At 35.7% G+C, this 12,730-nt stretch overlaps 1 protein-coding gene across 1 annotated transcript; it reads left to right on the forward strand.

Moving 5' to 3' along the window:
- The first annotated feature begins 8,033 nt into the window (after positions 1–8,033).
- Positions 8,034–10,426, forward strand: NCED3 (nine-cis-epoxycarotenoid dioxygenase 3). The gene has a single exon (XM_068643290.2). The coding sequence runs from the start codon at positions 8,170–8,172 to the stop codon at positions 10,015–10,017; it is 1,848 nt and encodes a 615-aa protein (XP_068499391.2). The 5' UTR covers positions 8,034–8,169; the 3' UTR covers positions 10,018–10,426.
- The last annotated feature ends 2,304 nt before the right edge of the window (positions 10,427–12,730 follow it).

Below are 12,730 nucleotides of genomic sequence, written 5' to 3' on the forward strand. Positions count from 1 at the left end.
AAATGACGTACCTTGCTCATTGGAATGTGTGCTATTTATATTATTTTAATGGACTTACCTCATTGGGCATGATTAGTGGAATGAATCACACTTATGGTTGCATTACCTAATTCTTAATGGTAATTTAGCTTCACTGACCTTGGTTTGAGCGTTAATGGTATATGTGTCGGTCGGCCTGGCCGTGCGTGGTGTCTCAGCCAACTCGGTCAGGGTGACTGAGCCATGTTAGCGTGTATCTCGGTCAACTCGGTCAGGGTGACCGAGCCACGTCATCATCTCAGTTGGTGATCGAGCAACGTTAGTGTGTGTCTCGATCAACTCGATCAGGGCACGTCATCATCTCGGTCGGCCATACCGGTACAAGTGCAATTATAAAATATAAAATATTTTGTGTTAATTAAAGTAAATTATAGGTTATTCTAACCTCAAGTCCGTTGGACAGTATCGCTAAGGTCAATCATCGCATCCGAGGTATTGTCCGTTTTGGAGGTTGGTGATCCGTCACAATTTTATTATGAAAAAGCGCCTCAATGAGTTGAGGGGGAGAAAGTATATAAACTGATCTTGACCTCAACTCTGATCTTGACCTCAACTCTGAATTATATGAGACTATATTGGTGTACAGAAAAATGAGTAATTAAATAAAGTAATAGTTACATACGTAATTTTGAATCTGGTTAAAAAAAAAGTGCCCCAATAATGGTGTTAATGATTTGGGAAATGAGAGATTGGATTATGGAGTGCGTAACATGCGGTGCAGCCGACACGTTAATCGCATAAGAATGTTGCATTAGTTTATGCATTTTAGAATAATAAGTAATTTGAATTAAAGTTTAGATTGAATTTTAGAGTCATCCATGACATTAAAGAAGAGATTATAATAGATTATAGATTAAAGTATTTAACAATGTTGAAGTTATAGAGAGGATATGGTTGTTAGCACCCATGATAAGCCGAAAGCCAGTTAATAGTAAACAATATCGAGTTAAACAAACTCTCCTCACAGCAAAAACAAATTAGTAATATAATAATGTGAATAATATATTCTAGTTGAAAAGAAGAAAATCTTTCTGCTGCAGATTTGCTCTCATTAAAAAACAACTCAAGGAGACCTAGCCATAGTTTGTCTCCTAAACAAGGTATAAACTATCATTTTTATCGCAGGTATATCGTGGCTATTACTTAACCTCTCACCTCGTCTCATCTCAACTGAATCTATATCTATATGCTATATATCGTTCACCAACTTTTAACTGATTTTTTTTATTAAAAATATTTTAAATTTAACTCATCTTTATAAAACCAGTTCACATGATGTTTGCATTACTTATATACTATGAAAAGTTTCCAACATATTTTTTACACTGAGACATGTTAACTCGTGCATAACACTATATATTTATGGAGGATCAGATAACAGTCTGATAGCGAGTGATCTAATGAGTCTAACAAACTTCGTTATAATAGATTATAGATGACTCTTGATAAGATATTAAGAAATGAACTTTAAACTTAACTCAACCTTACAAAATTGACTCATAAAAATGAGGTTTGCACCTACTTATATACTATGAAATGTTCAATACTGTTATATAAACTAAAAAGTTATTGGTATATAAAGTAGTTTCTAAATTTATAAAATAGTTTCTAAATTGACACCTAATTAATTAATTGATATTTATTTAGCTACCAATTTTAGAATCTAAAGTAGTTGGTAGCTAAAGTCTTGATAAATAGTTAGATACCAATTTAAAAAATAATTTATAAATTTTATTAATAATAAAAACTATTTTAGATATCAATAGATTTTTTTAGTCTCTAAAATTAGATTCTATTTTTTTTTTAATATTTCCATTGAATTTCATAACACTGAACAATTTAAAATAAATTTTAGATTAATTATGATTACTTATTCCAATTAATTAATTGATATTTAATTAGCTATCAATTTTAGAATCTAAAGTAGTTGGTAGCTAAAATCTTAGTAAATAGTTAGATACCAATTTAAAAAATAATTTATAAATTTTATTAATAATAAAAACTATTTTAGATATCAATAATTTTTTATCTCTAAAATTAGATTATTTTTTTAATATTTCCATTGAATTCCATAACACTGAACAATTTAAAATAATTTTTAGATTAATTATGATTACTTATTCCACATGTTTCAAACTTTGGCTGCCACTCAAGAAACGTGTCTACCATATTCCTCTTGCAAATTACACGAAACTCACGTGATTAATTACTATATACTAATTACTTTTTTTTAAAGCATGAGAGAATTTGATGCAACTATATATTTTAAACTCGAAGTCGAAAATTTTGATTAAGCTATGTAGTTGATCTTTGTGATCGATCATGTATTGTCCGTAATTAAGATGATTTAGGTGTAATTTTGATACTCTTAAAAGGAAAACACATAATTTTTATAGCATGATTAATGAAGTTTCTAAAATCTAAAGACATGATAAGTAAATTATTAGAGTATTTTCTTTTTCTTGTTATATATGTGTTTGACTTTATGTTCAATGGAATCAAATGATATTGTACAATACTGGAATAAATTAAAAGAACGAAATAGTTTAAAAAAAATTTAAGAAACCAACCATTAAACAAACATCCTCACACATCCTTTTACATGAACAATAAGATCAACTTGTTGTTGCATGACTTCTTACATCTATAACAACACACATCCTCACAAAGACGGTAGGTCTGCAATCTACTTGTCATGCTTGGTCCAAATTGCATACATATCATGCTTCACACACACGCTCCAAAATTAAAAAGTTGAAGCTTCAACTCAAGACTCCCAAGAAAGACCGTTCAATTACTGCTTATCTCTAGGATATTAAAAAAATGTAGTTGATACTCTAGTTGTTGCTAGAGCTCTAGTGTCTTATGAACATCACATAAAGGTCATTATTGATGACTTATTTAAGGAGTATGATCCCTTTGTTACATATATTATTTTTTGCATTGATTCATACTTTGTTGAAGACATTAAAGCTCTTCTTTTGGCTCAAGAGGAAATGTTTGAACGACACAAGAATTTTGAACAAAATCCTATACAAGCCAATACAATTACTCCATCATGAATCCTAATAATCAACAACCTAATAAGACTCGTTATAACAATTCTAGCCTTATAGTAGCCATGAAGGTTCTTTTCGAAACAATTCTTGCAGTATAAATAAAAAATCACTACATAGAAACACAACTCTCGCAATTCTTGAAATTTTTCTTCTTCGCCTTAACTAAGTAATGGATCCCAGTGTTAGATATGTGGAAAATTTGGTCATATAACTATCAATTATTGACATAGATATGATCAAGTTTTAATATTCGAGCTAATACCTCTCAATTTTCTCTTATAGTTCACTCTAAAACTAAGTCATCTCTTCTTGGAGCACCATCCACTGTTCTTGATCCATTATGGTATTAAAATAGTGGAGCTTCTCATCATATCACCAATGATCTCACACAAGAATCCTTACAATGGTCATGACATGGTAAAAGTAGGTAATGTTTCACGTATATGTATCAAACACATTAGTTTTGCACAATACATTATAACTTCTCATCCATGTTTAATTTTTCTCAATAATTTGTTGAATGTACCACATATAACTAAAATCCTGATAAGTGTATCTTGGTTTGCAAAGAATAATAATGTGTTTTTTTAATTTCATCTTAACCTTTGCTATGTGAAAACTCAGGACACCAAGGAGATAATACTTTAAGGAAACCTTAAAGATGAGTTATATGTCTTCCTTCCTTTACAACCAAAACGTGTTTTCTTTGCTAAATACACAAATTTCACACCATTGATGCCTTATTTTCAACTATGGCACTCATAACTAGGCCATGCTTCTTCATGCATTGTTCAACAAGGTATATGACATTGTAATGTAAAATGCAACAACAATAAGTTTTCCTATCAATTTTGTGTTCTTGGTAAATCTCATCAGTTACCATTTTCTAACTCATACATGACACTTAAACTATTGGAACTAGTTTTCATTGATATAAGGTGACCATCCCATGTTATCGCTTCAGGAGGTGCGACATATTACATTTCCTTTCGTGATGCTTTTTCAAATCTAGTCTGTTATTAAAATTCCTTATGAATAGGTATAGTGTACCTATGTATCGTTTTTGTTAACATATGGGTTTTGGTCTAGTCCCCCCATATTTTTTTGTATTTTCTTTTTTTAATAATACTTTTTTCATGTGATGTCAGATGATTGTTGTTACTTGAGGTGTCAGCCTAACTGAGATGTCAAGTTGCATAGTGATGCCTATCATGAAAGCTTTTATAAAAAAAAAGTATACATGGTTATATCTTATTAAATCAAAGTCACAAGTTGCATCCAATTTCATGCTTTTCAATAGTTTTTCAAAAAACCTAACTAGTTATCCAAACTGGCAATGCTAAGGAATTCTTGAGTCTCAATTCATGTCTTAAAACTTATGGCACCAAACATCCTTTAATATGTCCTCACACACGAATAGAATGGTTCAATAAAAGGAAACATCATCATGTTACTGACACATGTCTTGCTTTGTTGGTTGTTGTGTCTCTTCCTCTTAGATTTTAGGGAGAAACTTTCATAATTACGGTAACAATTATCAATACTCTCCCTACACCTCTACTTCATAATAGTAATCCCTATTTAATATTGTTTAATTGTAAACCAAACTATTTTTTTTTCAAAATTTTTGGATATGTTATCCTCTATTAAGGCCTTAACAAACATAAATTTGATTTCAGAACTTTTATGTCCTTATTTCTTGGTTACAGTTCTCAACACAAAGGTTACATATGCTTATCTCCAACTGATCGAGCATATATTTCTAGACATGTTCTATTTACTGAAAACTTGTTTCCTTACTCTTTCAATGATAATCCTTTTAACGCTTCTTCACTAAATGACATTACCATCTCATGTTTTACCTTTAGTTGTTCTTCAATGTACACCTATTAACTCATGCCCTAATCATTCTTTGCATAACAACTCTTGTACACATCGATCTTCTAATTCTACTGATATATGTCACTCTTATTCTATGCATGATCATAATTCTACATGAGATATTACTTTGCATGAATTTGTGTTCCTTTTTTGTAATCTTTTATAAGAAATGAAATTACTATATCTACATGTGGTCTAACTACCAACACTCATCCACAATAATCGCTCACTCCAAAGCAGGAGTTTTCAAACTCAAAGCTGACATTGTTCCTTCTACTAATCTTATGAACCAATAACTTATAAACAAGCCTTGACTCGTCCTAACTAGTTCAAGGAAACAAAAGTAGAATATCAAGCCCTTGTTCAAAATAATACGTGGACTCTCACAACTCTTCCTTGATGGCTCTTTTCAAAGACTTAAAGCTAGAATGATAACCAAAAGCTTGTATCAAACCAAAAGGATACATTACACGAATACTTTTAGCCCAATTATAAAACATGAAACCATCTATGTTGTTCTCACCATAACCATCTCTCAGAAATGGACAATGCGCCAACTTGATGTTAACAATGTGTTCCTGCAAGGGGACTGAAGTGAAACGATTTATATGCAACAACCACCCAAATTTTGTTCTCCTGATTCCAATCTTGTTTGCAAACTCATCAAAATCATTTATGGTTTAAAATAGACTCTACGATCTTGGTTTCACAAACTAAACAAGACACTAATAAGTTTTGCTTTTAATTCCACCAAGTGATGCTTTTCTCTTTGTGAAGTTTTGCATTACACACATCATGTTCATTCTCGTCTATGTTAATGATATTATCGTCATATAAAACTTTTTTCTCTCACGTAAATTCTCTCATTTTTGTGCTAAGTAATCTATTTGCTTGAAGGACCTCAAATTATTGCACTACTTTATGGGAGTTGAAGTTTCTTGTACCACAAATGGTTGTCTTCATTTGTCTCAACATGAATACATTCAAGATATCCTATGACATGCTCAAATGATTGATGTTAATCCTCAATCCACACCCATGATTTCTTCTTTTTGACTAACTCAAGATGGATCTTAAGCATTTTCTGACTCCAGTCTATATCGTTATGTGGTGGTGCCTTATAGAACCTAACAATCACTCAACCTAAACTAGCATTTCTATTAATAAGGTTTGTTAGTATATGCATTAACCATAAGATCCATATCGAAAAATTGTCAAGAGGATTCTTCGTTACATTGTTGACACTATCCATCATGGTTTACTCTTTTGTCCAACTTCAAATATATCAACAATTGGTTTTAGTTATGTTGATTGAGACATTGATTTGAATGATAGAAAATCTACTATAGGCTATTGCATATATCTTGACTCCAACATGATCTCATGAACTTCTCACAAACAAAAAGTTGTATCACAAAGCAACACAAAATTGGGGGAGGACGATATCTGCTTTTGAGATAGAAAGCATCTATCTTTTGTCCCTTGTAATCGAACCCGAAAAGAATCACTTTATGTCACTTTGTACACTAGAGTGTAGGCACATTCTTTTTTATCTTCACTGAAATTGTTTGATTAAATCCTCTCTTCAATGAGTTATGTGTCTTTATTGCCACACTGCTAGTATACTCTGATAACTTTGGAGTTCTTTTGTTAGCAGCTAACCTTATCATGTATTCAAAATCTAAACATTTTAAACTTGACTTACATTTAGTTCGTGATCACGTCCAACATTATCGTTCATACCCGGTCCATATTTCTACTATATTCCAAGTTTACAAATTAATAAAACTAGTTTTATAAGTCTTTCTCACAATTTTTAACTTAAATTATAGTTATTATTAATCTCACCATAATTTTGAAAGGATGTTACGTGATGTATATCACATGGTTGCACATACATTTTATGCTCTCTTCTTTTCATATATATATATATATATATTTAGAACTCGATAATAATATAGTTTATATCATACTTTCTGGAACTTTATACATTTGCAGTATAACTTGAATAGGATAAGTATGGAGAAACCATAAGAGCATATACGTATTATTCATTTATAATATATATATTTATAAAAGTTAAAAGATATTTGAGAGAATGATAGAATCAATGAATAAAAAATATATTTTTGAAAGAATGATAAATAATGTGTTTTTATATAGATGAAGATGCATAAATAGAGGGGGAGCGTATGAGGAATATTTTAATTCCGTAGGAGAAGAAGGAATAATTAGGTAATGAGAATTTAAAAAATAATAATTGATGATAAAACGTAATTGAGATGGTTATTAGTTGAGGTGTAGGTGATGTTTAGAGTAATATATTTAGTGTAAGAGGGTTGATTTGATATAAAAAAATAGTAGTGAGAGGTAATATTATAATTACTAGGTTTGAGGAAAAGTAGAGTTAGAATTGTTAATCCATAAACGTGGGAGAGTAGAAAGGAGGTTGAAAGAAAAGGGGAAGCGTGTGGGGGCAATGGGATGTGACGTGGGGGAAGATTTGAAGGAGAAGAAAAGAGAGAGCAAGAGAATTGGCCACGTGTGTTGGGAGTGATATTGTGATAGAGGGAGGGACGCGGGGTTCGACGTGTGCAAAACAACAAATGGGTTCCCCACTCACTCACCCAATCCACACTCAAAGGCAATTGCAATTAGCCATGAATGAATGAATGAAGAACCAAAAGCCCATTACTACTCCCACACTAATGGGCCTTTGCCTCTCTCTCTAGCGTTTTTGTTGTGAGCAATTCTCATGTGTGATTGCTCTCAAATTAAGGAAGTTTCAGCATATTATAATGAAATGGCCTATTATGTTTAATAAAAGATTGATTCATAGGTGCATATAATAAAGAGAGAGAGAAAGGGAAAGAAGAGGTCGTGGCGTTGTATAACGCCGCTATGTCCCACATTGTCCCATTCACTTATTGGGCAATCCTACCTTTTATGAGTCCCCTCCCCCATTTTCTTAATCCTACACGTGGTCTCCTCCTACATGTCTCACTTCAACCTCCATCCCCTCCTCCCTCTACCTACTATATATACCCCATATCTCACTCCCCACTCCTCCCAACTCACTCCCTCACACACCTCCTCTTCCAATTTCCAATTCTCAAACACACAAAACACAAACACACCAATTCTCACTTCTTTCTACCTCAAAAATACAACACCAACAAATTCAATAACCATGCCTTCACCAGCTTCAAATACTTGGATTAACACCACACTCCCATCTTCTTGTTCTTCCCCCTTTAAGGACCTGGCTTCCACATCTTCTTCTCCCACAACCTTACTTCCCTTCAAGAAAAGATCCTCTTCCAACACCAACACCATTACATGTTCTCTTCAAACACTCCACTACCCCAAACAGTACCAACCAACATCCACATCCACAACCACAACCCCAACTCCGATTAAACCCACCACCACCACCACAACCACCACCCCGCACAGGGAAACCAAACCTCTCTCCGACACCAAACAACCATTTCCTCAAAAATGGAACTTTCTGCAGAAAGCCGCTGCGACAGCCTTGGATATGGTGGAGACGGCGCTGGTTTCGCACGAGAGCAAACACCCGCTCCCCAAAACGGCGGACCCGAGAGTCCAAATCGCCGGGAACTTCGCGCCGGTGCCGGAGCACGCCGCGGATCAAGCCCTTCCGGTGGTCGGAAAAATCCCCAAATGCATTGACGGCGTGTACGTGCGCAACGGCGCGAATCCGCTCTACGAGCCCGTCGCCGGGCACCACTTCTTCGACGGCGACGGCATGGTCCACGCCGTGAAGTTCACGAACGGCGCTGCCAGCTACGCGTGCCGCTTCACCGAAACACAGCGTCTCGCGCAAGAGAAATCTTTAGGCCGCCCGGTGTTCCCGAAGGCTATCGGCGAACTCCACGGCCACTCCGGCATAGCTCGCCTCCTCCTTTTCTACGCTCGCGGCCTCTTCCAGCTCGTTGATGGGTCCCACGGCATGGGGGTGGCGAACGCCGGTCTCGTCTATTTCAACAACCACCTCTTGGCCATGTCCGAAGACGATTTACCATACCACGTGAGAATCACCTCTAACGGCGACTTAACCACCGTTGGCCGTTACGACTTCAACGGCCAGCTCAACTCCACAATGATCGCCCACCCGAAACTCGACCCCGTCAACGGCGACCTCCACGCGCTCAGCTACGACGTCGTTCAGAAGCCTTACCTCAAGTACTTCCGTTTCTCCGCTGACGGCGTAAAGTCCCCCGACGTCGAAATCCCCCTGAAAGAGCCAACCATGATGCACGATTTCGCCATAACGGAGAATTTCGTCGTCGTCCCCGACCAGCAGGTGGTCTTCAAACTAACAGAGATGATCACCGGCGGCTCCCCCGTGGTCTACGACAAGAACAAAACCTCACGGTTTGGGATTTTGGATAAGAATGCGAAGGACGCGAATGCGATGCGGTGGATCGACGCGCCGGAGTGTTTCTGCTTCCATCTCTGGAACGCGTGGGAGGAGCCTGAAACCGACGAGATTGTGGTGATTGGGTCCTGCATGACCCCTGCGGACTCCATTTTCAATGAATGCGATGAGAGTTTGAAGAGCGTCTTGTCTGAGATAAGGCTGAACTTGAGGACGGGCAAGTCGACTCGCCGCCCCATTATCTCCGACGCCGAACAAGTGAACCTTGAAGCCGGCATGGTGAACAGAAACAAGCTAGGAAGGAAAACTCAGTTCGCTTATCTGGCTCTGGCCGAGCCCTGGCCCAAAGTCTCGGGCTTTGCGAAAGTTGATTTGTTCAGTGGGGAAGTGCAGAAGTACATGTATGGAGAAGAAAAGTTCGGTGGGGAGCCTCTGTTTCTTCCCAACGGCGAAGAAGAAGGTGATGGGTATATTCTGGCATTCGTGCACGACGAGAAAGAGTGGAAATCCGAGCTGCAGATTGTGAATGCCCAAAATTTAAAGCTCGAAGCTTCCATCAAACTCCCCTCTCGCGTTCCTTATGGTTTTCATGGCACTTTTATTCATTCTAAGGATTTGAGGAAACAAGCTTGAAGCAGTGAATGGTGAAACTGAGGAGAGATTTAACTGAGGGATGCTTGCAGATACGCCCCCGGAATCTACTCCTCCTGTAGTTTTTCTGTTGCAGATCTTTATTTTTATTTTTTCTTCATTTTTTTTATAATTTGGGGTTAACTTTGAGTGAGAGGTTTTGGGGACCAGCGTGTAGCTTTTGGGTGTAGTTAGCAATGAAGCTCAGCTGGTCTCTGCTTTTCTTTCGCTCCAAGTGCATGTAAGTATCAGGAAAAAAAAGAGGGTGCGTATATATATATGTATCACAGTACTATAGAATGTGATATACTGTCATGTGTTACGGTTTACTGTAAACTTCTGTTCATCACTACAGTTTTCTGTTGTATATATCAGAAATAATTAATCATATTCTTCTTGTTTTGTTTCCCTATTTTTATAATTGTCCCTCTAGTTTCCTTCAAATCCTTGTCTTTCTAATGATTTGCAAGAAAGAGAACAAATAAAAATAAAAAGGTCACCTCTGAATTCATTGACTACCTGCCTTTTTGCTTGATTCAGTCTCAGTTAAAGGGAAATAGTATATTATTAACACACTATAGTTAATTACTTTTTTAAATTTTTTATTATATAGTACTTTTTATACATGACAAAATTTCCAATGTATACGATAAAACAATTGTTTATTTATGCTTCGTAGAAGTTTGTGTCAGTTGATACTTGGGTAAAAAAAATTGTTTGTTTGTGCAGGTACTGTCTAAATGTAAAATTGTGCAGAAAAGCTAAATTTGTGACAACTTGTGAGTGTTGAATGACAGTAAAATGGGAAATTCCGTGGAGTAAAAGACGTCTTCATCAGTTCATAGTTTTGTAAATATTGCAAAAGATGGTAGCACACTAAGTGAGATTGGTTGGTTGGGTAGCACATGTTAAAATCGTGAGAAGTGAGTGTCCAATGAGAACAAAACAATTGGGCGAGAGCTACTTCTGCCCGCCATATAAGTTGAAACGATGAGTAAGATACACGTACATGGCAATATAAATAACTGTCAAATCGTGGCCAGAATATCTATATATCTTCAAGTAAGGTGGCAAGTCAACTTGCAAGTTGAGACTTGCAAGAGAGGCAGAAGATTTTTAACGAGAATTAGGTTGAAGGAAGGTAGCAAACCTTGATATTTATAGTGATGCTAAATGGTGTTGGATTGGTGAAACGAAGAGAAAAAGGGGCATCAAAAGTCAAGGGAATTAGGGGGTTTCTATTGGTAGATTGTGGGGAAAACATATAAGTTGATACAACTATAGACCACAGAGGCCTGACAAACACACTGTTTATATATATGCTTTTATTCATTAGCTTCAATAATTGTGGAGGGGGCTCTCCACATGTCAAAGTGCTGTGCTTACTCTCTTGGAGGGTCCAATCTCAGCAAAATTTTCATCTTCAAAATGAAACTTTTCATTATGTCAATCAAGCAACTTGGTACTTCATAGTCCCTCTAACTAGTCCATTACAAGAATGTGAATGTGGCCATTCTGCTAGTTGTTTTTTGCAGCAATGTGATTCGGCATGTGTGTTTCATAGTTCCTTTGTTCAGTGCTAGCTTTTGCAATTTGCAATTTCCATTTTCCAATGGGGTTTCGTTCCTTCACTCATAGTGCAGCTTGTCATGGCACTTTTTTGTTTTTATCTCACAAGGGACTGATCATTGTGCTTCCTACACTCACTATGTTGAACCCAATTGAGCTTTGAGTCACACCCTGTCATGTATAATGGCTTCAACATATCCATCATCATGCATTCATTCTCCACTCTCCATCATGTTACAAACCAGACAATATACTGTACAAAACATTTCTTAATTCCTTTTCTCAACACAATTCTAGGAAAGTTTTATACATTTTATTAAATATCAAATCATAGTCACCTAACTAACCCCCCCACAAAAAAAAAAGTAAGTTAACTAGGACTAAAGTTGATTTATGGTTTATCGTTGTTGATGAATCTTGCTGTTGGGTCCATAAAATGGAATATGACTGTGGAAGGAAAGGGAATCAACCATTATATCAGTATTAAAGTTGATCTCTTTGTCACCGAAAAATGAAATCATACATTAAAGTTGGTTTCTTCTATTTCTTTTCCAAAACACATGGCAAGCACCAATTTGTTTATGTGGAAGTTAGTTATCCGTCAGATTTTTGTTTTTCAACACAGTAAGTTTTCCTTTTCATTAGTCAATGTACTACTACTGTTCCCCCTCTTCATTTTGCTTTTCTCTTCACGTGGAAAGAATGAACAACATCGCTTTATAGTTAATGGGAATAAATGTTAAATCTGCAATAAATAACAAGATATTTACTTTACACTTTGTTCCATTTCAACCTGCAATATTTTTCCTCATAAATGTTGCATTCGGATTTTGGACATGCATTTTAAAGCACGCTGCGTGTTTCCTTCTGGTCAGTGGTCAGCAAAAATGGCTTGTGTGTTGAAAAAGAGAGAAAACGTGGCTAATATAATTTACCACCATTTTTTCTTATTTATATGTGATTTCTTGTCTCTATACTTATTTTGAAAACTGCTAACAAGGCTATGGAATTAGGTCATTTCTATTTACAAAAATATAAACAACAAAAGTGAGAGTGGAATACCAAAACAAGAGAGTCCTAACGCAATGAGTTTCATCATTATTATATATAATAAACAACAAAAAAGACCAACAATAATGTATATAAA

The sequence above is a fragment of the Phaseolus vulgaris genome, chromosome 5 (assembly GCF_051622355.1).
Source record: "Phaseolus vulgaris cultivar YP4 chromosome 5, ASM5162235v1, whole genome shotgun sequence".
Classification (NCBI taxonomy): Eukaryota; Viridiplantae; Streptophyta; class Magnoliopsida; order Fabales; family Fabaceae; genus Phaseolus; species Phaseolus vulgaris.

What these genes read in the sequence shown, in the direction of transcription:
- NCED3 (XM_068643290.2), top strand. Translation starts at nt 8,170, where the DNA reads ATGCCTTCACCAGCTTCAAATACTTGGATTAACACCACACTCCCATCT.